This window comes from Misgurnus anguillicaudatus, chromosome 17, assembly GCF_027580225.2.
Source record: "Misgurnus anguillicaudatus chromosome 17, ASM2758022v2, whole genome shotgun sequence".
Classification (NCBI taxonomy): domain Eukaryota; kingdom Metazoa; phylum Chordata; class Actinopteri; order Cypriniformes; family Cobitidae; genus Misgurnus; species Misgurnus anguillicaudatus.
Window position 1 is genome coordinate 39,111,216 of NC_073353.2, and position 24,999 is coordinate 39,136,214.

The following is a 24,999-nucleotide window of genomic DNA, read 5'->3' on the forward strand; positions in this document are numbered from 1 at the left end:
CTGATTACTCAGCAAGAAAATATCGTGTTCAAGAATAAATCTAATTATGGACATTATAAGTCCAGCTAACATAGACGTGTCCATTTTGTTTAATTCATTACTTTATTGGGGATATTTATGGTCACTGAGAATAGCAGGTTCCCATCATACAGATTTCTTTCTGTTCCTCAAAGTAACTCAATACCCTCACAGCTGTACGCAAGCGGACTCTCTGAACACATCCTCTCCGTGTAATTGCAGGTTTTTCAAGGTTGTGGACAACCAAAGCCTTCAGGAATGAGCAGAACTGCCCGCGGTGTCCCTGACACGTTCAGCGGACGCTTCAGCCCCTACAACCCTGAGGAACTTCCGACCACTTCTGCCGGTAGTCGCCTGGACCGCCTGGTAAGACGGGAATATACCGTGACTGTTAAATACCTCGCAGTAGACACAGGCTCCTTTCCAAAACCTAATGAGCTGACATGTTATAGCATCAGCTGAACTAAACCTAACCCTTTGATTTAAAAGGCTTTACATGGCCTCTAAAGATCCTTGCACACTTTCGTCATCCTAAAAATTCGCCAGGCATAGAAACCTTGCACATAGAGCCCAGTGCGCATGAATTAATGTAATATCTATATGAAAAAATATTTGCAAAAAGTACAAAATGGGGTACTCATAACATTAGCACTACAAATATATGAATGACAAAAGCAACAAGCTTAGTTAACTCGAGCACAATACTGTATAATCCCTCGTACACTCTTTGTTTTGAAATCAGTACCGTTCTGTTTTCCAAGCTGTTTGGCAATCATTTGCCACAATCTCTCTTTATATTCTGTCTCTTTGTTTTCTGTTCGTTGTGCCGTGAACTCGTCAGACTTGACTCTAAATTGTCAAAACACCTCTCAAAATGCTTTCTACAAATGTGAAAAAACAGATAATTGAACCCTATATGAATTTTTTATGACAAAGTTTCCGAGTCAGTGTGTAAATGTGATTGACGCAACGTGAAGTTGTATTTATTTTTTTAACACACAAAAATTTGTGACGAGAACTGTTCAAACTTCTTAACTCTGTACTTTAGAAAAAAACATTATTGTACGAAGTGAGATATCCATTCTGTTTGAGTTCTTCCCTTGTTTGTATAGATTTAGTTTAAACATTGGAGTGGTCAAAGTGTCAACTACATATGTTTTCATTAATCATAGTATAATATTTAATTGTAACTCTTTTCCCGCCATTGATAAGTTATCGCCTCAATTAGAAGAAAACATTTCTCTGCCAATAGCGCTTTCCTGACAAGTTTTTATGGTAATCTGCAATTCCGCTATTATCCACTGAAGCAAAAACAAAACATTTTAACATTCAAAACTCTTTTAATGTTTTGATAAACATTCTGAATTTGATCTAACAAAATTCCTTTACAAAAATGCAATTATTTATTATTTTTGAAGAAACCTACCAATTTTAATTCCCCGTTGATGAGTTAACTTGTCAATTAAGAAAAAACACTTTCCGGCCAATGGAAGGTGGGACTCTTACACAACTTAAACCGTGTACGTATTCCCTTACGGCAAACAGATCAAACTCTGTATGTTTTGAGGATTGCTCTGAATCTAATCTTATCAAAACTTTGACAAAAATGCAATAATCTCAGCCTTTTGCTCAAAATTTTGTATTTTTGAAGAAACCTACCCATATATGAGAGGTGATAAAAAGAGAAGAAATTAAGGGAGGATTAATTTTTTTATTTAAAGCAGAGGGTCTGTTCTTTCATATTTCGTATTGTATGTTTATATATTTAACAAAGAAAATTATCTGGAAGGCATTAAACTATTGTGAAATTCAAAAAATGCTGGCGCTGACTGGCAACTTACGTAAAAAAATGCAGGCAGGGAAAGAGTTAATAGATTAAAGAAAACAACATGAAGATAGGATGAAATGTTTTTCCTGTTTTGTTTGTTTATTTGCAGAGTGTCTGTTCTTTAATTTGATATATGTATTTATAGAAGAAAATATTCCTGAAAGGCATTTGGTGAAACTTTTGTGAAAATCACAAAAAATGCTGGCGGGCAACTTTTTAACAAAAGGCTGGCTGGAAATAGGGGTTAATTATTGGGGTTAAACCTCCCCTCGTTCCTTCACCTTTGAGTTTTTCCCAGCTGCTGCTTTATTTATTTTTTGACCCACATACTGTAACTATCAAAAGACATCAACAGCAAATGCAGGATTGTCTTGCCTTAATCTTTATTAATATCAACACACTTATTCCCATTATTAACACTTTTGAAATACTGTATACTTGTGGTGATGGTGATTGTTTTATATATGTTCATATGCGTGCATGTGTATTATTTCAAATCACACAGCTCAAGTTTGGAGCAGACAGGTAAAACTCCGCCCTACAAAATGCAAAAGACCTTAACTCGCTAAAGTGTGAAACTGAGAATAATGACTTTAAAGTTGAGACATTTTAGTGAGTTTCAGTTGTCATGTTCATTTCTTCTTCATTTTTATTTTCTCGAAAAAACAACAAAATTGACTCAAGATCCTTATGCACATAATAAAGGAGGTCTTGAATGTCCAAAAATGAAGTTACTGCCTTTTGCCTTTGTAGGGCAGAACTGATGGCAGATGCCATTTTTACATTGATATTAAAAATGTGCACTGCATGATGGACTGAATATATTGCTTACACAGATCAGGTGTGTACATGATGTGCTCTGGATGTTATTTTCTCCAGCTGAAAATGTATATAAAACATTTCTCTCTCTCTCGCCCTTTTAAATGCTTGCCAGAGGATTGTATGGACAGCCATGCAACACAGCGTAAGCGTTTTGTTTCTTTGTGCACCTAAAAATGTTTAACTTATGAAACGTCTCATGATGGTCTGACATTAGAGAAATGTCTCATCCAGTAAATCTGCATTAATGGATTCTCTCATCTGAGGATTCCCTCACAAAGTCTGTTTATGTTAATAGCCAACACTAAAGGGTTAATTGTGGTGTAACATGCATCACTGTATTTATCTTTTCACTAATGTCATGCTTAGCTTATATCTGAAATATGCATTAGTATTACATATGGATGATGTTGTAAAATCTCAGCTGTGTTGCTGTATCGGTATTCACAGAATTCAGAAACTGAGGATTGAGAAAGTGTTTTTATATTCCGACATATGTGAGCGCATCTCTCGGGAGGTGCTGCATTACGCCGGATGATGGCTGTGATTTCTCTGCTGCATTTACTAATGGTTTCAGGTCCTGAAGGGCCACAGTCATTAATGATCATACAGAGTCAAGTGGATGAAAGCTGGGCTACTCTTTCTATGCTTAACACTGACATTAAAAGACATTAACCAAAGCAGTTATGTCTTTGAAAGTATATTTTCAAATGAAGACTAGACTGTAATGTTATATACTGAACAAGGAGCCTCTTTCCTTCGTGCACAGCACCACTTTTGTTGCATCTGTTATTGGAAATGTTAGTCTAAGGTCTCTAGTTTTGTTTTCTTTTTATCCCTTTTCTTTTTCCATTTTTGCAGATTAGAAATTAGCAATCAGGTTAATAAACATTCAATCCTCTTTGATATCGAGTCTTGCTTGTTCGATAGGAAACCTGAGCAGTTGCACAGATTTAATCGTGTGGATGATAAATTGCTGGGGATTTATGCAACCTGATGCGACTGGCTGGATGCATGACATGATCTCATGAGCTCTTGTTAACTCTATTATCGAGGTGGAAATGAACTGAACATGATGCTTGATTGTATCTTTTCTGCTAATTTGGTGCCTGATGTCACAAAAGCTTGAGATACAAAACGGCATGAATGACACACTTCCAGAGAGAAATCATACAAGCACATGTTGATGTTCATAGAGGCCAGACTTATTAAGGAACCGATTACAGATTTCAGACTTTATACTAGTAGTGCGAATATGCACACACATCGCTCTTATGTCTCTTGTCTATGAAATCCCTCACATGAATGTTTAAAAAACATCTCATCAGGTTAGTGAATGCACAAATGTGTTCAGATATTTAGACAAAAGGAAAAAAATTCGTTTGAAGCTCTAAGATTTTCTTATAAGATGATTTTCAACATTGCTAGTAGATTTCCATTCATACATAGTAGCCCAACTTTTTATAATATTCATATAATATCCCCTTAGTTTTGTTGGCTCATATATACTGTATGTTGGTTTTAAGGAAGCTATACATCATGGTTTTCTTCTCTCCAAAATAAGCACATTCTTAATATAATTATTCTCTTAAATGGCCGTTTTTTTTCTTTTCATTTTCTTTATGAATGACTCTTTTTTCCCCCTTTTTTATCTTTTTCAATCTTCTCTTTTTCTTCATTACATTCTTCCCTTTTCACTTTACTTTTCCCTTTTCCTTTCTTTCCCATTCTCTTATTCTCTTCTGCCACACAATCTCAGTTTGTCTTTCATCAGAGAGCTTCCAACAGAGAGTTTATAAAAGCTTTTGTAAATTAGAAACACCTGCTGATACTGATTACATCCAGCCACATCAATTAATGCATTAGCAGTCTATGCAATTCCCAGTAGCACCAGAAGAGGGAGACAGAGATAGAGAGGTTTTGTTTGGATTTTTGTTCAAATTATTATTTTTAAAACTTACCATTTCACTATTCATTTGGCACTGTACTTGTACTTTTACTTTTATTTGCACTATTTCTACGCAGCCCAGCTGAAAATGCTATTAAATTAATATTAAATGATATCAAACAGTTGCAATGGATTACTTTCTACAATGTAGAAATGTGGTGTGTGTTGTTATTCTGGCATTTAAATACATTTAAATCAGATTTTTGTGTTTTAACTGAAAACTGTTTAAGACTCTGATTGAAAATGGATTAGTTGTTTGCTAATGAATACAATGGCTGCTAAATTATATGATAGTATAAATACAAAGCTATAATTTTGCTATAATTTGTTGTTGGTCTGAAACAGTGCTTTTTTTCTTTTTATCTGGTGAAGTTTTTTATTTACTCAGCTCAAACTAACCATATATACATTATAGATCTGCAGGATCGTAATGATCACTCTCAAGATGAAGTACACAGAAATAAACCTGGTGAAGAGAGATTTGTTTATAGAGACTTTAAGATGTATTTTGTGTTGATTACAGCCTGACAGAAAAAGTTTGTCATGTGTTCAACGATAGTCAGTGTGTTAACAGACAAAGCTGTTTATGGTCACAAATGGGATGTTGTTTAGTTTTGTACAGAAAAAAGTCATAAAAGAGATATTTTGTTTTTCTTTTGGATCTACAAACACAAGTGTCTACTGCAGTGCTTTAAGTGGCCCAAAAGAGGTGCCGGTACTCTATGATTTTTTTTTTTTTTTTTTGCTGACTCGACTCCTATATTGAAGGGGTTTTATATTCAGCAGTCAACAGACTACCTTGTAAAAAATAATAAATCCTTTTATAAGTTTGTGGATTTGCTTGAGCTAGAAATAGCTACTGAACATAAATAAAATGTGCAAAAGCTAGATATGCGAGTAAAATTTTCAGCATGGTTAAATGCTAAAACTAGTTGTTCAGATAGAAAGAGCTTGAAAAAAAAACTTTAAAATGACACCAAGACCATGTCTATGGGTTCAAGAATAACAAAATACTGGCCATTTGAAACTAGAAAAGCCATTACTTTATTTTGTCCCATTGTTTTCCATTTTGCGTGTGGTAAAACTCCTGTGCACGGCGTTCAAATTCATTGAAATTTCGTTCACTTGTAGTTTAGCAATTCAACTAAATGTATATTACAATTTCAAGAATGTTTTTACTCTGCACATCGCCTGAGGAAATCCGTCGAGGGGAACCAAACTGACAGCCACGACAGCGGAGATTATCACGTACAGTACCTACAAAAGGGTATTGGAAAAAGCTTGCGTCTGACCTGCAGCGATATCATTCTGGCTTGGTGGGATGTCAGCCAGCGAGTCCTCTGATTCTGACCTTGTTCTTTTACTACTCAGAGTCTAAAACCAGGAGGGCATATTAAGTGTTCATTGTTTTTTATTTTTTACACACAAACACACACCTCTCGAATCCATACCACACTGACTGACAGCGGCATAAATAGATGTGCAAATGACTGTTCCGGTATGCTAAAAGCACGTTCTGAGCGCACGGAGAGGTGGTGGTACGCTCAAGAGCTATATTTGGAAGTGGCGATACGTGCCGGCGTGTTCCGGCCCACTTAAAGCACTGATCACAGATTTGCAACATTTCGGTCTTTCAGTCGCTGTACTTTTACATTTGAAATGCGTGCCTTAACAAAGAGAAGCTGGATTAACGTTCTGGTGAATTAATAATCTTATACTTCATAAACTCATTTAAAAAATGTCCGTATTATTACTACGTATCGTATTAACAGTGAGACCAGTAACAGTGAATAAAACAATGTTATCAGTGTTGTATGAAGACCTGACATAATGAACTGTATTTTTTACGATCTTGGAATGACAATGGAAGTCATGGAAGTCGCTGTCATGTTTCTACAGTAGCCATAAACGGACAAACTGCTCTATAGAGTGCATTTCATCATTATGTTGTCTCAGACGATGAAATGTTTGTCCTGTGGTGGCTACCGTAGCTTCTTATGCATTTTGAAAGGGAGGGGTGAGCTGTGGACTGAATCTAGACAGCTAGAGGCTGCTAAAAATCTACAGAGTGGACCTTTAAAGGGGACAAAGAATGAAAAACCATTTTTACCTTGTCTTTGTTGAATAATGGTAGTCTACCCACATTCACAAACATACAAAAAGTGCTAAACATGCTAAACATTTCAGTCTCATAGAAATTCCTCTTTTAAAAATGTCAGCCAGAAAACGTCCCAATCTGAAAAACTGATGTTTATGACATCACAGACATCTAACTGCCCCTCCACTTTAAAATAATTGGCTACATTTTTTGAGTGGCAGCAAAGTCAGCCAATCAGTAATGAGATTGCAAGTTAAGCCAGTAGGGGGAGCCAAATAGGTGCAAAACCACTTGTTTAAATTCCCCACCCTAATAGAGCTATCTGAGAGAGGTTTTTAGGAAGCTTCTAAGGCATTACAGACCCAAACAAAACTTTTTTTGTCTACATGTCACATCACAGAACAAGGATAAATACTCCGTTCAATCATTCTATGTCACCTTTAAATAATATAACTTGATCAAGAGTCATTTTTTGTTTATGACTGTGATTGCTTGTTATTCATGTTAGAAAATCTCTGCAGTTTTTTAACCAGAAAAAAAATGCAATGTGAATGAGACCTCATGCAGACTAACATGTATTGTGTTTGATTGAAATAAAAGACCTCAGTCAGTACTCCTATACTGTTGTAATGGTGTGCAGTGCTCTGTGTGTTTTGTGCTTCTGTCAGAGCTCTTCTGTATGACTTTAGTTGTTTCATATTGACCGACTCACCTTGTCACTTATCAGACACCAGCAGCAGGAGTTGATCTGACCTCTCTGCTTCACTATAGAGACAGTCATCTATTACACATCATCACACTTACATACAAACCAGCTGGGAAATAATCTTAACAGTACTGTACCTCCAGCAGTGCAATAGTCCTATATAGATGAAGATTTGGATTTTCCACGTTTTTTTACCGACACATTTGACCTGAAATATTTGCAAAAGTTATTTAGAATTGTCTTGTTAATAGGTCTTTTTTTTGGAGTCCCTTTACTTTGCAACAGTTAAAATATACTTTAAATACCAATGAATTTCCATTTTTGTATTATGTGGGATAAACTAAATTTGTGCACTATTAACAATTACATTTAAAAAAAAACATATAGATTGGATAAAAAAAATTTCCCCGTTTTGTTTGTTTGTTTGTTTATTATTTGTTTGGAAGCAGAGGGTCTGTTTTTCATGTGATATATTTGTATGTTTATTTTTGGAAGAAAAGTTTCCTGGAATGCATTTTGTGAAACCTACGTGAAAAACATAACACGGGAGGAGCGAGTCACGAGCAAGCAACACACACAAAACATTATCTCACTATCTCTGGATGTGAGATGATTTAGTGCGTGTTCATGTTGTTTAGATTATATGCACTTATGCACAAATTGCAAAAAAAAAACAACAACAGACATTTGATGCAGTTTTACTAACCGCCTATGACTCATGACACGATTATTTTATTACTGCACTGTAAAAAAAACTTGGTTTTGCAAGTCAATTTAACCTACTATTTTAAGTTTTGGCCTAAAAAAATTGACATAACTTATAAATTCAAGTTTAAATAGTTTGACATCATTTTTTAAGTTAAAGTAACAAAAATATGCATCCTTTTTGTCAAATCAACACATATTTTTTACAGTGTGGGACCGCCCCATTTCATCTAAACAAACACACGCACAACTTCGCGGCTATACCCCATAAGCAAACTATATCCATTGTTGCCATAATGCTGGGTTCATTGGGAAGATAAACAAGCTTAAACTTCCCTCACAAACAACAAGACACTTCTTTGGTGAAGTTGATTTAGTGCCAGCTTTCGTATGTGTGCTATACGGACTACCGGCACATCCGGGAACTTGACTGTAAATTTCGTCACCGCCCCTTTTCGGGGGTTAAAAAAGCAGCGCCTCCATTGGCTTCCATTCAAAATAGCTGAACAAAGCAACGGTTTTACACAGCCGGCAGGCGTAAATAACTTATGAAATCACTCAGATTAAACATGTCGAGTATTTATCTGTCCATCCTGCCTGCCATAGAGCCCGAAAGATACATTAACACATTTAATTTGGTCAATATAAAAACATGTCTCTTTCATTCTCACAGCGTCAAATTTGTGTAACAACGCCATCCAGTGATTGCTGGATATATCGCTAAGCCAGTTAGTTGTATGGCTGGAAGGAAAAGTGCACTCAGTACTCTAAATATAAAGACATAATATATAAATACGAAGTAACTTTCAAATACGAAGTAAAATCATTCACTAGCTTCCCTGTTGACTTGATGAGGTACGAGTTTAATGTCCGGTAAGACACCTCTGGCCAATAGGGAGCGTTGTTACACAAATTTGATGCTGGGAGAATGAAAGAGACATGTTTTTATATTGACCAAATTAAATGTGTTAATGTATCTTTCGCGCTCTATGGCCGGCAGGGTGGACAGATAATTACTCAACGTGTTTAATCTGAGTGATTTCATAAGTTATTTACGCCTGCCGGCTGTGTATGAAGGTTGCTTTGTTCCGCTATTTTGAATGGAAGTCAATGGAACGTCTAGTGCGATTTCCCCCAAAAGTGGGCGTGAACCTGTTCAGAGACATTCTATGACGTTGCGCCGGTTGTGCGTATTCCAGATGAAGTGCCCATATAAGGACTTCCACTGTACTTCCTGCACTGCTTACGCAACTGATTTAGTAGTCGAAAAAGCTTTTACAAACCCTGACGAAGTGCATTCGGCACAGAAATGTGTTTATGTCATACAAAAAGGAAATGGGCAACACTTTTGTGTTCTCATGACTTTTTTAAGCTCTCTGCGCCAAAGACTCGTATGGAAATGGGAAAGAAGGCATTTCTGCATGGAATACTTTGTGAAAGGACTTGAAATGTTTGTTTTAGTTTTCTGTGTTATTTGTCTGTACTGATGTGTTTGTATTTTGGGTGATTTTTAACCCAGCATGTGCTCTGTCCAATATTTACCCATATGGGTCAAAATAACCCAGCCATTTTAAAAGTGTACTGTTTGTTATTTCTTACCTATATCCTAACAGTTTCGGCCACAATCCTACATACTGTTCCTTTAAAACTAAATCTCATTATTGTTCTGTCATCCAGGTGACTGACATCAAGGATAAACTAAAGCAGTTCAGGAAGTTTTGGTCTTGGATTCCAGAAGCTGTTTGTCAGGAGGAGAATGTGGCATCAGTTGATGATGTTGACTGCTGGAACGGCTCTTCTAAGGGCAGGTAAAACTGCAACACTAATGCATGAGATCGAGCATCAGAAAAGATCAAATTCTGTGTTGCTTTATCTAGATATGAATTTCTTTTTCATGTCATTTTATGTATTGTTTTCTCATTGTTTTTTTTTCTATTTTCTTGCCATTGTCATTTGGGGTTAGATTCACTTTCTGTTACATTTTTAGACATCCTAATCCAAACCCCAACTCTAACCCCAACTCCAGGCGAGAATAGTTTTAAAGGCGGAAGAAAAAACACGTAGAAACCAATACATAAAAGTACATCCATTTCCAAACCCAAATCCCAAATCTAACAACCCCAAGCGACAATGATTTAAAAATAGGTGAAAAAAGAAAACAATACATAAAATGACATGATTTAGCAACTAAAGTAGGATAGTACAATTGCTAAAATTAAACCGCACTGGCGAGCGGAGTAATAATGTAACGTATAGAAGAGAGTTCAAAGTTAAGCCAATGTCAGCTGACTCTCTAGGGCGTATTACAGCCATTTTAATAAAGGTGTAAATAGCAATCATGCTCTCCTGTCTCTTACAGTCCGATTTTTGAACTTTATTCTTTTTTTAAATATTTATACGAAACACACACATACAAACCTAAGGTTTAAGGAGGTCTGCGCTGGACTGTTTTTTTTTGTCCAGCTCTCACAAGGTTCTAATCAGCCACCGCTTAAAATACACTCTGTGTTCACCTGCTTTATTTTCCGACCTGACGGGTCCACAAAATTTAGATCTTGTTTCCAGAATCTCACATTCAAATGTCTCTAACGGAAAGAGAGAGATTAAGTAGCCTATAACAATTATAAATGCTATACAAAAAATGTATTTGTGCCAATATAAATATTATTTTAACATTGTTCTGTCAGCAGAGAAAAGTCACAGAAAAAATAATGAAATATAAATAAATTAAATAGGACAAAGCCTATCACTCAAATTTCTACCCAACATAAACGGAAACTATACCAGAACAACTATTTTTTAAAGCAATATTTAATGCCATCTTTCGTCTTCTAAAAAGGAAATAAAGACAATGTTGCTTGACAAAAGATCAGATAGCCTATACTAGGCTAATTCAAAATAAGTGTGGCAACAGCAGCTGGTCCGCCATCTACTGGCTAAAAAATATTGGCCCGCGGCCAGTTACTTGCCAACCCCTGCCCTAGGGCTTGAAAAAACCTCCTAGGAGAAAAAAAACCTTGAAAGAAAGCCAGACGTAGCTGATTCTATAGAGGATAATATATTATATATTAGATACTATTTATACAATTTTATGGGAATTACAACATCTAAATATCGGTTCGGTGGTCGCTGGTCAGACATCAAGTGCCGTCCCACAAGTGAATGGTGGCCATATTGCCGAAATGTTGAGCACTGTGTACACTGATTCAGGTTAACTATGATTGTGGTTAACTCAGTGACTGTTAAAAAGCTGCAACAATAGAGAAAATTTGGTCAGTTGCTACAATCTATTTGTCAGATACGTCCCGGAGGTGCTGAAAGATGGACTGACTCATCAGGTAAATAATCCAGAGGTCGGGGTTGACATCACCAGACCGGACACTCTCATACGACAGCAGATCCTGGCTTTAAGAGTCATGACCAACAAGCTCAAGAACGCATATGATGGGAACGACATCTTCTTTCGAGACTCAAGTAAGTTTTCACCCTACAAACATGTTTCAGTATTGCAATATTTACCTCCTTGGTAGACAGTCAGTCACACATCTATACATCCAGAACTGACAGAAAACATGAAGACTACTGCAAAGTTTGATGTGTTTTCAGTTATACTGTAGATGTTCAGAAGAAACATTTAAGCACTTCTGATTTAAAGACTGATCCTTATATTTACAGTAAAGTAGTAACAATTTAATCTGATTCTGACTTTTGATTCTCACCGATTAGAGTAAATATAAATTCTTGTTATGTCATTTCTGTGCAATACAGAAACAGATTTAAAAAAAAAATGTCACAATGTTTTTATGTAACTTTAAGGTTTATGCACATTTATTTTCTTGTCTTCATGATCTGACTTTGGTCTTTTATCCTCATCCCATCTGTCCCGTCTTTCTATCCCGTGTGTCTGTCCTGTGTCTGGTTGTCTCTGTCCCGGTGATGATCAGATGATGACAGCAGTAGTTCAGGAAGCGGCAGCGGTTGCAGTGAGACGTGTGTCACAGAATCAGACTCTTTCATCACACAAGCTCCTCTTGAAGATACAGAGAAACCTGATGAAGCATCTTCTGTCTCCAGCATCCAGCCATCGCTTCTGCTGCTCTTCACTGCTCTCCTCCTGAATGAACACTTGAGATAAGATCTGCTGTATACTTCATACAGACTGATACTCTTGTTTGCAGTGCTGGACCTCTGATCTCAGTAAATCTGAGGATGTTCCTCCTGTATGAAAAAGAGCACTTGCTTACATAAGCATTACAGAAGTATTATGCGTTGTCCTCTTAGTTTTGCATAGTTCAAATTCTCTCAGTGTTCAAAAGGGCGATAAGAGTTTTATATCTAATAGTATGAAAGTTCATGTTTTTGATTTAGGTAATTAACTGCAGCACATTTATGGATCATATTTAGCAAATAATTAAGATAATTTTATGCTCACACATATTTTCATTCAGGCATACCTTAAAATGTAATGAATGCAGGTTTTAAACCATCATCATCTTTTTGAAGTGAGAACCGTTAAAGGTTAAATAAGTCATTTTAGTCAAATTGAACACACACTATTTTAATGTAACCTGTGGATAATTGCAAGCATTAACAGATGCTCAGACAGTTTCTGTATGAAGATGAGAAAATAACTATGAACTAACTCATTTTGGTATCCTCATATAAATGTATACTTGAAAGCTCATGCAGTATTTGGTTTAATGATTCTGAAGCATCTGATTATACTGTTGAAAAGACATTATTGACTGGATTTTATTAAGCGTTTCAGTGAGATATTCTTCAATAATTCAAATTATGTGAATTCAGTTTGCATTTATAGATTTCCTTCACACATAATTGTTTTATAACTATACAGCGTGGAAATAAGTATTTGACACATCAGAATTTTTATCATTAAGGGGGTTTCTAAGTGGGCTATTGACACAAAATTTCCACCAGATGTAGCCATCAAGCCAAATATTGAATTCATACAAAGAAATCCGAACATTTAAGTATACAAGTTGAGTCATGAATCAGAATTCATTTCATTGCCACTAGAAGATGTTTTAACTGGTGTCTCATGACGTAAAGCACTTCTGGACTGTTTACTCTTAAAAATAAAGGTGCTTCACAGCGATGCCATATACGAAATATTTTTGGTTCCTCAAAAACATCCAGTTAAAGAAAAGTGATATGTAATGAATTATTATTATTAGTATCTAAAGAAACGTTTTCACTACAGAGAACCTTTTTAGAAACGTAAAGCTTCTTCGGATGTTAAAGGTTCTTTATTAAACCATTCAGCCAAAAATGGTTCTTTTATGACATCATGAAGCATCTTTATTTTTTAAGATACACTCTAAAAAACGATTCATTGGCTGAACAACCATTACTTATTAAAGTAATTAGATTAAACACGAAAAACTTAGTATTTCTAACTTTTCAATATTCATATTTAGTATGTGTAACACACAAAAATTTAAGTTACCAGGTGAACTTAAATGTATGCAAAAATAAAATGAAAAAAACATAAGTAATGCCAACTACTATAACAATTGCGTCAAAACAAAGTAAATCTAGCATAACATTTTTAAGTAACTATAGAGCCACGTGATATGCAAATTTCCCATGATGCCTTTTCAGCCAAAAATTCTGACATCTGTCGTAACCATTTTGTGAAGCACATGCACAGTAAACAAAGAACTTAACGTTTTTTGTTGAAGGGCATCAATTCATTATTTTGTGTTCACTGAATGAAATAATTCTAAAAAGTATGTGTTAGATTTACTTAAAATATACATGCACCATTTTTGCATCATACTTTTTAAGTAATCACAACTTGGACAATTTTATTTAAAATTATCAAGAAAACCTCTGTTTTATGTACTTAAATTTTTAAGTAAAGAATGTTACATGAACTCAAGTATTTAAGTTCATAAAACACATATTTTCTTGTTAATTTTGGGTCAGATTATTCCAGGTTGGGATTGCTTAAAAAGTGTGATGCAAAAAATTGTGCATGTATATTTTAAGTAAATCCAACACATCATTTTTAGAGTGTATTTTTGGCACTTTAATATATAAAAACCTGCTCAAAACATTTATGGACATTACACAGGTATCACATTCAGAAACACTTATTTAAAAATCCAAAGACCCCCCCCCCACACACACACACACAAGTTACAAACCGGTACAAATCCGAATGAACCAAAATATCAAAAATGAAATGTAATTTCTTTTTTGCTTGTGAAGTTGAAAGTGCTTAATAATGTAATCTGTTTTTCAGATGTTATATTTTAGCATATTTTTGTATAAATATGCGTAATATATGAGGAACAATTGCACAGATAGTCTTTAATCTACACAAGCACTTATGCTGTTTGTGTAAAAGTTTCTTGTACGTTATGTTGATGGATGATTGTGATGTCATTCCATGGGAAGAATTATAGACTTTATGAACTTGTTCAATATGATTTCTACATAACTGGACTGATGTTAATACTTTGGTATTCAGGGTTCATTAGTAATCATTTTTAATATACAGTGATTTTAAAATAAAAAACATTATTGATCATTATTGAACTCCTTCATAACAAAATCCATCAATATTTGAATCTCTTATGACACTTCATATTGAGTCATAAGATTTATAACATATGTTTATACGTATAACATATGTTTTTTCTATCGTTTTGGGATTTTGTATCAATATCAATTATTTTTCAATTTTTGTCTTGTAGTATTTACACTTAATTACATTTTGGTTGAAAAGAATGTAACGTAAGCACTTTGATATTGTAGTTTTTTACATGCAGGTTAAATATGAAAATTGAATACCAGCATATGAAAATAAATGATTCCAGTAAAAGACAGCATTTAAGAAACTTTGTCACAAACCTGTTTTGTTGAAGCACAACTAAAATGATATTTGCAATTTACGATTTGAAAAATGATTGAAATGTTTATCAACTTATAGTCTAATAGAAACCAGAAAGATGCAGGCATTATGTTAATAAGATCTCATTGCATTCGTGAAAAATGAATATTGTGTTTGTAAAGATATTTGTCAGATATCAGATTCAAACTTCAGCTTTTATATTACAGTCTGAGTTGTTATAAAGGAACCAAAACTCATGTTTATCATTATTTGCTCATTTATTAAAGTTTGTTAAGCACAGGTGTAATTTCAGGATGAGTTTATACAGTACAGTGTTGTATGATAACAGTTGATTACCTGCTCTTTAAAATAAAATAATGTTCATTTATCTGGATCTTTTAACACAAATCAATGCATTTAAAGTCATGTTACCCATTTTACTTTTGTAATCTGACGTATTTCTGAATGAAACTGGATATTTCACAATTACAGTTTTTAGTTTTTTTGTTTTGACTTAAATTTTCAACCCTTTAAAGTTTATGCACTTAAAAAAAATATAATTGAATTTGCTAAATTTTTTAAGTTAAGTGGTTGCACGCAATTGAATTATCTAAACTTTAATATATATCAATTTAGTTGAACTTACTAAATTGTTTTTAGTTACCTTAGCCCAATTAAATTATGTTGATCTGAGTATAAATGTTAGTTCTACTCAAATTTAGAAATATTAGTTATTATATTATTAAAAGTTATTATATACTACTACCATAACTAACACTTAGTAGAAATGCAAACTGGTTATGGCATAAAGATTTCCAATGTAATGCAGCATGCTGCAAACTGGAAATCCCCGCCCAGTTTTAGAAACACAAATTATTCATGTAGTCCCAACTTAAATGAGTCAAGTTCACATAGGTTGATTTAAAACACATGTGATACGCACTTAATGGATCAAATGAGCAAATTTGAATTATGTTAAATTTAATTAAGATCAGAATAATTTTTTTCAGTTTGTCTGCTGCTATAAAGTTTTTTAGCTGCTATAATTAACTAAGAATCTTTTCACTTCAACAAATTAAAAACAGGAAAAATCCCTCAATCAAAATGTTTCACCCATATATAGCTAATACATCATTACAGTCCAGCATTACATTTTTATTAGAAACATGATAAACATAACAGAAGAAAATAAGGTCATATATTAGTGGACACTTAATGCAATCATTGTTTCTATTTAGTCAAATATTTCTCTTGATTTGCTTATTTTACAACTTTATTTGCTAGCACACAGAAATATATACTGAACTTTCTGATCATCATATAAAAAACACCAAACCTAGTGAGCTTAGTAGTCAACATCCAAAGGCATCGTATGTGCATGAAGGGAAAAAGTTGTCACGTTTTCAAAACGTACACTAAAGTATACATATAAGGACATTAGTGACAAAAAGGTACAACTTTTGTACCATTTTTTTCTTATAGTGTGTGTGTTTCTGATTCACAGGCTGTTTCCAGAGTTATGAGGTTACATTTCGGCTTGACAACAGGGTAGATTCAGAAGTCACTGCACCAAATCTGATATATGAGTTCAGTATAAAGTACAGTAACTTCACTATGCCTCCTCTGTGTATTTCGCAGAAGTGAATTGGGCTTTGAGAAGAGGCTCAAACTCGCGTTTTCTCCTCTGCTGCACGTACAACACCGACAACAAAAGTAAGAGAAGTAAGCCAAGAAATATTCCTCCGAGTGTGCTTCCCAGAACAAAGACAACAGAGCTGTTCTCCGTTTCTGAAAACACACACACATCAAAGATTTAAAACATGAAAATCAATCATTGAATACAGTACAATAATGTGTGATAAAATTACCTTCCAGTTCAATGGCGTAGGAGTAGCCCAGCTGTTCAGATGTGATGTAAATCTCCTCGTTGGTCACAGGCGGGAAAAATGGAACCATGTTGTAATGCCGGTTGTGTCCGATGGGAGCCATCTCATCCGGGAAGCTTGAGTTTTCACGGGAACGTCTCATCCATTCTTCAAATATGGCATCGGTGAAAGCGTGCAGCACCTGTTAAATATGAAGTCTTTAGCATCAGGTCGTGATGTGATGAGATGATAAACATGAACTGCTCTGTATAGCTCAAGGACAGATTATGGTCCTGTGAAGGCTCATCTGCAAATTATAAACTACAATTTATATTGTAGATATCATAATGTTGCAACTGAGAGATATACCGACATGAACATAATCACATCATAATAGTATTCAATACTCAAAGCAATATATTATTGAAACCAGAAACGGCAAAGACTAGATGACATTACTGTTATGCATGATTCGAATACTGTTTAGTCCCTACTTGACCATTTACATCTGCAGGGTTTGTTTCCAGGTGTTGGGCTATGATGTGTTTCTATGGCTAAAATGCCAATTTATAATCTATCCATTGCACAAGTGCTTGAATTTTAACTATTTGTATACAAACCTCTTACCAGAAAGATGGGGTCATTAGCAGCCGAGTGTGACGCTGCACTGGTACCGTTGAGAAACAGGTGCACCAGGTTGTGCAGGTTGGCCACAGAGTTGGTGTCCAGCTCTCCATCTGGTCTGTCATAGCCTTCCAAAGCATTCCTGTAAGAAAAAGTCAAATAAATCATGCAAAGAATGCAAAAGAAATGAAAGAATATGGAGTAAATGTATTATTATTTAGACAAATGTTGCGGTTATGAATGTGTCTGTGACCTGAAGCTGAATGTTGAGTTGGTGAAGTATGGTGGACTGTCAAAGTCGCTGAGGTTCAGGCAGTTTCTCACATCATTCATGGTTGGTAAAGTCACATCTGTTCTGTTCAGGATTCCCCTGCGCAGAAAACCTTCCCTGGTCCCGTTGCACAGAGTCACCAGCTGATTATATTCATCTAAACTGAAAGAGAAACTCTTGTCATCACATACATGCAGGATAAACACTAAAAAGCTTTTATTTACTGTATAGTGCTGCACTGAAGCTTACAAAACTAAACTTGAATTTAACACGTCAACATACACTGATTTACACATCACAGCAGGCAAAAGTTTGTATTAGATGTATATGTGAATCATTTGGGGCAGTTTCCGGGACAAGGTTTAGATAAAGCCAGGATTTGGCTTTAGTTATAAAGGCTTAAAGGAATCTTAGGTTTCGGAAGGAGAACAAAACTGCAATTGTTGCCGGGTTTCGTACACAATATATAAGAGAGCATTGCTAGAGTATGAATGTATTGTTTTTTTAGCCAGTCTTTGAGAAGTTTTAATGCCCATTCTGTATTTTTTGTGTGTTGGCTTCGTAGCTGTCATGCTCTATTTTGTCAAGTTCAGTCTCAGTAAGCTCTCTGTGTCTTGTCGTTGTTCGTTCTTCTATCCACTGTTTAAATGTTTTGTTTTTTCCGTACATGTTAAAATTAATGTCAAAATGTTCCATTCTTAATTGTGGTTGTCCAGTATTTGTCACAAGATGGGGCCAAACAGTAATCTTTATTGGTCTTTATTGGCGCGGAGCGATTTTAATCGTACAAGTAGTACCGGCATGCGTTATTACTTTGGAGCGGTTATTATTTGAAAAGAACGAACCTGCAAATGTCTCAACTGACCAATCAGAATCAAGCATTCCAGAGAGCCGTGTAAAGCTACTAGGGGACCCAAATAGGCTGAATGGATTTCAAAACGGTAAAAATCAAATGTTTAACTCTAGGGGAGCTGGAAAATTAGCATATTTTCAAAAAAAGTGGAGTGTCCCTTTAAGAGAAAAGAATGGTACTTAAGGTATGTCAGTGCAAGATGTTTTTAAATAAAGGCATGTCAAACATGCATTTTAGTCTGGGATTTTAGTAAAACCATCAAGGAAACTGCCCCATAGTATCTGTCATTTATTCTGGCCTAAGATTGTTTATGAAAGATCTGATTCTGGATCAGTATACGTAGCAGTTTGTATATGTATGAGTGGGCGGAGATCTGATTGGTCTCTACTTTGGCCACTCCCCTCCACCTTCTCAATCACATTATTGCAGACAGGTGCATTGAGTGAGAGAGTATAAAAGCAGGTTTGTAGGTGTGATATGAGTGTGCGCTGATGCTAAGAGCACAGATTTATATTCACAATCCAATCATTCATCAACTTTCTTTATTTTCGAAGTCCTGGCTATGTTGTGAGAAGCACTTTACACTGAGATAAAAATCTGGATACTCTGCTGTATATTTAAAAAATCCCCAATGTTGTGAACTTTTACAGCACAATTGATTTAATAATACAATGTACCTGTCACACACAACTCCCCAACGTGCAAATCTGGATTGTGGGCTGATACGAGAGGGATCTCCGGGGTCCTGTCCACCGAGCATCGAGTCCGTACAGACATCACACTCGGTCTGACCTGTAGCAAAGTTCCAGTACGGTACAGCAAAGTTATCATTCCCTGTAAGTTTCTGAGACAGGAAGAGAATATCAGACATCACTGCAAGCACAGAAAAAGTTGAAATGATCACAATTGCCATTTCTGGAAAAAAATTAATCCTGTGGATAAAGTTATTTGTGGTCTGTTGCGCATATAAATCCGTTTCATAATGTAAAGGGTCTCTAACACAGCTTAACATTTAATCTGATTATAAGTGTCATGTGGTCTCAGTTCAAGAGAAGATTTGTGAAGTTTAGACAATACACAACATACAGTACATGGGTCACTATAAAAAGGCCAGTATTAAAATGTTTATGAAACGATTTCACAAACTACATTTTTTTAGGCCTCTAAATGAAACGCATTAGATTCAGACACGCTCAGAGGAAACATTAATTTTCAACCTGTCAAAATATTTAGAAATATTAATTTTTTGTGAATCTCAGTCATTCACACTGGTGAATGATTAGAGGGGATACAGCTATAGCCAAATCTAATGAGATGTTGGATTCAAGGTTAGGTTTGGGGGTAGGATTAGGATAAAAACAGTGGTTCTGGCTAGATAGGATACAGCTATGACAAAATCTCACAAGATCTTGGGGTGAGGGTTAGGTTTGGGGGTTGGAGTAGGATAAAAACAGCACGCATCAGGTGAGATTTCACATGATTTTGGCCGTAGCTGTATCCCTTCTAGTCACAACCATAGGTAACAGGCACAATCTCCATGCTTTTCAATAAATCCCAAATGTTTTTGGAAATTCAGAAGCTGTTAATTTGTCATTGTGGGCAACACATCCAAAAGTTTCTTTGCTTAATTTGATAATTCAGTTTTCTTTTGAAAACTTTTTGTCATGAACGTGATGTGTAAGTGATTCATATCAGACCATGATCCGAGATTTTTTCATCTAACCTGCAGTTCTCTCTCCAGACTCAACAGATGATATCTGTGCCAGGTAATAAATGCTGGACCCTTATGGGAAAAGTCGATGGCTTTAAAAGGCCGTCCCGGACCTACCAGCAAAGAACAATACAGAAGTCAGGCCAAGTGCACTAAATAATACATACTATTTCATTTTATATCGACTACATGGCTTTCAAGGATGAACAATACTGAAAATCACAAAACATTTTTAAGGCTTTCATTATTACTGTATATAGTCTTTCTCATGATGTCACTTTGTCATTTAGCAGTTACAATCTTCACCTTCACCTCTATTAATGTAATGCTGCTTTAACACAATTACTAATTGTGATATACAAATAAAATTGATTTAAATTGAATTTAAATTATATTTGTTGATCTTTATGCTTCATTCAGATCCAATACACACTCTAAAATATTTTCCTGACATAACCTTGCTATGATAAAGCACCAAATGGTCTTTTACTTTATTACACGGCTCTCTGGAATGCTTGATTCTGATTGGTCAGTTGAAGAACCATTTGCAGGTTCGTTCTTTTCAAATAATAGCACCGCTCCAAAATACCAGTGAACGCATAGCCAGTGAAGCTACTTGTACGAGTAACCATATCGCTCCGCGCCAATAAAGATCACATAAAGATCTACTGTCTGTTATGGCGCTACATCTTGGTGACAAACACTGGACAACCACGACAAGACACAGACATCTTCACCGGTGAGACTGAACTATGGCACTAAAATAGAGTTCTTCTATGACAGCTACGAAGCCAAAGCACACAAAAATACAGAATGGTGCTATTAAAGCACCGTTCTCAAAGACTGGCTAAAAGAGAATAAAATCTTTTCCTGGAGACAGACAACCGTGATGATAAAGCAGAGGATCTTAATAAGGTATTACGATCATTCTTATGCATCGGTTGCAAGTTTCGCTGGAAGGATAAAAATGGAATGTTGTATACACTCTCAGAAACGTTTCAAAGGTACATATTCATGTCCAGTTGTCTTACTGTGGCACAGTAGCCCTTTCAAAAAGCGGGATACACCTTTGTAGAGGCAGCCAAAGTAGTACATATTAGTACTTCAGTGAACTGCCATACAATGTACCCTCCGCTTAAAGCGTACATATTTGTACCTAAATGGTCACATATTAGGACCTTATTTCCCAATAACTACCGGGTACTGCCTCTACAGTGACAGCTTCGTAACATTCTTATGATAGTTTTGACATGGATATTGTTTACTAATAAAAAACAAAGTGGTATATTCACAGGTCCTCACCTAACAATGTGTCTCGAACAGAGTAGTAGTGTTGCCAAACAAAGAAATCATAAATTGAAATGTTGTTGATTTGAGGCTCGGTTCCGTTTGGTCCCAGCAGACCCAACCAGTGCTGTCTGGCAATAACATAATCTGGGTGAATGGTGGTTTTGGCCAGATCCAGAACATTCAAGAACTCCTGGAGTTCATCTGGACTCAGCGAGTGGATGTCCTTCCTCACAACAGGAGCTTTGCGCTGGTCACAGTTCGGCCCCGTCCAGCCAAATTTACACTCGCCGCAGTTATAACCAGCAAAGTTACCTGTTTAAAAGACACCTAGATTTAGACTTTACAAAACCTGAAGTGTGAATAATGGAGAAAATAAGGATCTGTCTTAAATTTTTGTATTCCAGACAACAGACGACTCCGAGCTGAATCTGCATCGGATCAGCGCAAAGGTCACCAGCTCCGGTGCGGATCTGGCCCGGAGTCGTCTGGGATACGTCTTTTGATTACTTAAGTAATAGCATAATCTCAAATTGCATAATTTGAGAAATCATTTGTGTAGTTACATTTTAATAACCTGAACTGATCATGACAAATATGACATTTATTAAAGAAACGAAAATGTTTTATCATACCAAAGCATCGACAAGTACGGTTGAAGAATTTGGTTGGCCAATTTTCCCGATCGTCCACGTTCTTTAATCTGTATGGTCCACTCCAAGGTTTAGTGTCCACAGGAATATCGCTGCAGTTTCCTCTGCCGGACAGAATTCCACACACATTTGCTGGGTCTGAACCCAGGGCCGGACAGCATTGTTTGGACACAATACCCTCAACTGTACAGCAGACCCGTGGAAACTGAGCATTTGTTCTGGACATCCATCCCAGCCAGCAGATTAAACCAAAGACAACAAATCTCCTCATATCTCATGTAGTGCACTTTAATTTCTCACGCTGTGGCACATTACTGACAAATAAAAAAATCTGTGTTTTTAAAGATTAGATGCAGTTTCTGTAAGGGTTTACCACACATTACATGGATATAGACAGAACTCACCCCCGTCTCCTTCTGGTTTTATACGTTCTGGCTAAGAACATGGTGGGATTAACATTGGGGTCCCATGATGGTCACCTGACACAAAGAAACTTTTTGTTACTCTAATACCAGTAAAGACCCTCAGGCAAAGTTTCCCTTGAATGAACACTTCATGTCATGTGTTCCAGTAGTATATATGCCACAATTGTGTTTATATTTTGCTTCTGACAGTATGTTCATGCTAATATCATAGAATTGTTTAAACCGTTTCAGAGAATGTTTGTTATGTAAATGTTGCATAATATATTATATTCGGTGGTGGCCAAAAAATGTACTAAATCTCCTTAGGATGGCTATGGTTTGCATAATGAGGACTTTGTAGATACCCATAAGGCAAAAATACAATTTCTCTTAAATCTATACTTAATACATTTTGTAGAAAGTAAAGCTTAAATATATGTTTGAATTGAATAAATATATGTTTTCATATATTAACATATATTTCAAAATGTGTTTCTGGGGCAACAAATATGGGTATGGTTTCTAATTTTACAACCCATACAGCAAAAAATATTATCCTGGCCAAAATAAATTTTTTTTACATAATTTATAAAATACTAATATAAGATGTATAAGTATGTATAAAAATATAAGTATATTTTTGCAGTTGAGCAGTTTAAATTTAATTTAAACCTTTTCAAACCAGTTATGTTTACAGGTTTGCAAGAAGTTTTTTCATAAATATATTTAAAATTAGATGTGCTGCTGTAATTGTGGCAAAATGTGGACGTACCAAATATTAACGTTAAAAGTGGATAAAATAGCAGCCATCATTATAAATTGAAATCTTGTTTTGGAGGCAAAAAGGTACCGAACCCCTAAGGTGACACTGGAGTAAAAAAAATCTAAAGTTTAGTTCACGCGCACGCGAAACTAAACTTTTTTTTTTCTCCATGTCCTCTTAGGGGCTACATAATAAGGTCAATATTTTCATGTTGTAATAATTTTGGTCACCATATATAGCCTATATATATTTTAGTTGTTAGTTTTTTAATCTTTAGTAATATAATGAATATGTATATCACTATTTATGGCTTCTGAAAAGTATCTGACATTTTTAAAATTCCTCACAGTCTTTGCTTTTGCCGGCCATGTCATCACGTGACTTACTGGGTCACTGAGCAGAGATCAGTGTCTGAAGCTCATCTAAGACTTAAACTTCAAAACATGTTAGTTTTCAAATGTGATTATTGTAACTTGAGTGTTAAATCTCATATTTTAGCCAAATAAATGGAAACTAAAATAATTCCTGGAAAAAAAAACTGATGTTGAGATAACCTATAGAACAAAGCCTAAAGATTTATGGGACAGACCACACATCTAACCTGAGGGTAAAACATGATGTCCACATGATGATCTTCAAAGACCATATGCTTTATTCAAATTGCTATGATCATAGAAAGCTATGTCTTTCAAAAATGTTTTTGCAAACCACACTAATCGTATGACGTAAAACTAACTGGACAACAGCTTTTGTGTTCAGTGAGGAGATCAAAATGTATTAAATACAGAAAAATATTTATTTCATATTCCTATAGGATTTATGTTATATTTTGGTAAAACTTAATAAATAGGTTGCATTTTTTGTAGCAAGGGAATTTTATTTATATAATACATTTCACATAGCATGCGTTCTTTACACATGATGCCCAAAGACATAAAGACAACTGAATAACATAAGTAAAACAAAAAATAAAAAAGTACTGTAAATAAAACCTTTAATTGAATAAGTAAAATGACACAAAACAAAATCTAAAGATGTACATTAGCATCGTGCATTTGTCTGTTTGCATGTATAGTGTGCTGCTTTAAGAGACATACACATGTTTTGATTAAATATTCTTCTTTGTCAGATTCACTGTAAAAAATGCAGGATTTTTGTCAAATCAACATATATTTTATGCACGCTAAAACATATTGCTTGGACTCAACAACAAAAAAATTTTTTTGTGTTAAGACAACTTACAACAAACTATATTAGGTTGGATGTACTTATATTGTTTTGATTATGATTACATTATGATGGATGTGTAATTATGTATTGTTGTATCTGATTCAGGGTGTAATATATTAACTGAACAAAAAGACATTTACTAAGCAGCATTATAAATGTAAACTGTTCTGCTTATGTATGATATCACATTTTCAATATCAACACGTGGTGGCGCCAGAGGTCTGGTTTACATTTGAACACAGGAGCACAGAAACACTATTTAAGCCTATTGGTTATCATCAACCTGTTGTCAGTTGTCAATCCGACATGCAAATTAAAGCATCTGCATTTAGATTAGTCAACATCAACCAGCTGACA

At 35.3% G+C, this 24,999-nt stretch overlaps 2 protein-coding genes across 2 annotated transcripts in view; one reads left to right on the top strand and one right to left on the bottom strand.

The window, feature by feature from the left end:
* Nucleotides 1–15,365, top strand: part of gpc6b (glypican 6b) — a 41,191-nt gene extending 25,826 nt beyond the window's left edge. The window contains exons 6-9 of the mRNA XM_055215485.2: nt 241–384; nt 9,800–9,930; nt 11,421–11,596; nt 12,067–15,365. Of these exons, the coding sequence (XP_055071460.2) occupies nt 241–384; nt 9,800–9,930; nt 11,421–11,596; nt 12,067–12,257 (642 nt within the window). The 3' untranslated portion in view covers nt 12,258–15,365. The remainder of the gene's footprint in view (nt 1–240; nt 385–9,799; nt 9,931–11,420; nt 11,597–12,066) is intronic.
* A 321-nt stretch (nt 15,366–15,686) lies between these two features.
* On the bottom strand, nt 15,687–22,674 carry dct (dopachrome tautomerase). Its single transcript, XM_073854741.1, has 8 exons — nt 22,228–22,674; nt 21,608–21,907; nt 20,318–20,418; nt 19,272–19,438; nt 17,724–17,903; nt 17,474–17,612; nt 16,850–17,048; nt 15,687–16,769 (listed from the first exon to the last, which is right to left on the bottom strand). The coding sequence occupies exons 1-8, from the start codon at nt 22,514–22,516 to the stop codon at nt 16,594–16,596; spliced, it is 1,551 nt and encodes a 516-aa protein (XP_073710842.1). The 5' UTR covers nt 22,517–22,674; the 3' UTR covers nt 15,687–16,593.
* Between the last annotated feature and the right edge of the window lie 2,325 nt (nt 22,675–24,999).

Bases quoted from the DNA above. Each gene is read 5' to 3' on its own strand.
- dct (XM_073854741.1), bottom strand. From the start codon at position 22,516: ATGAGGAGATTTGTTGTCTTTGGTTTAATCTGCTGGCTGGGATGGATG. The intron at 19,439-20,317 runs GTTAGATGAAAA...TTCCTGTCTCAG, and splicing joins GTCTGGAGAGAGAACTGCAG to AAACTTACAGGGAATGATAA. The intron at 16,770-16,849 runs GTAATTTTATCA...GTGTGTTTTCAG, and splicing joins CTACGCCATTGAACTGGAAG to AAACGGAGAACAGCTCTGTT.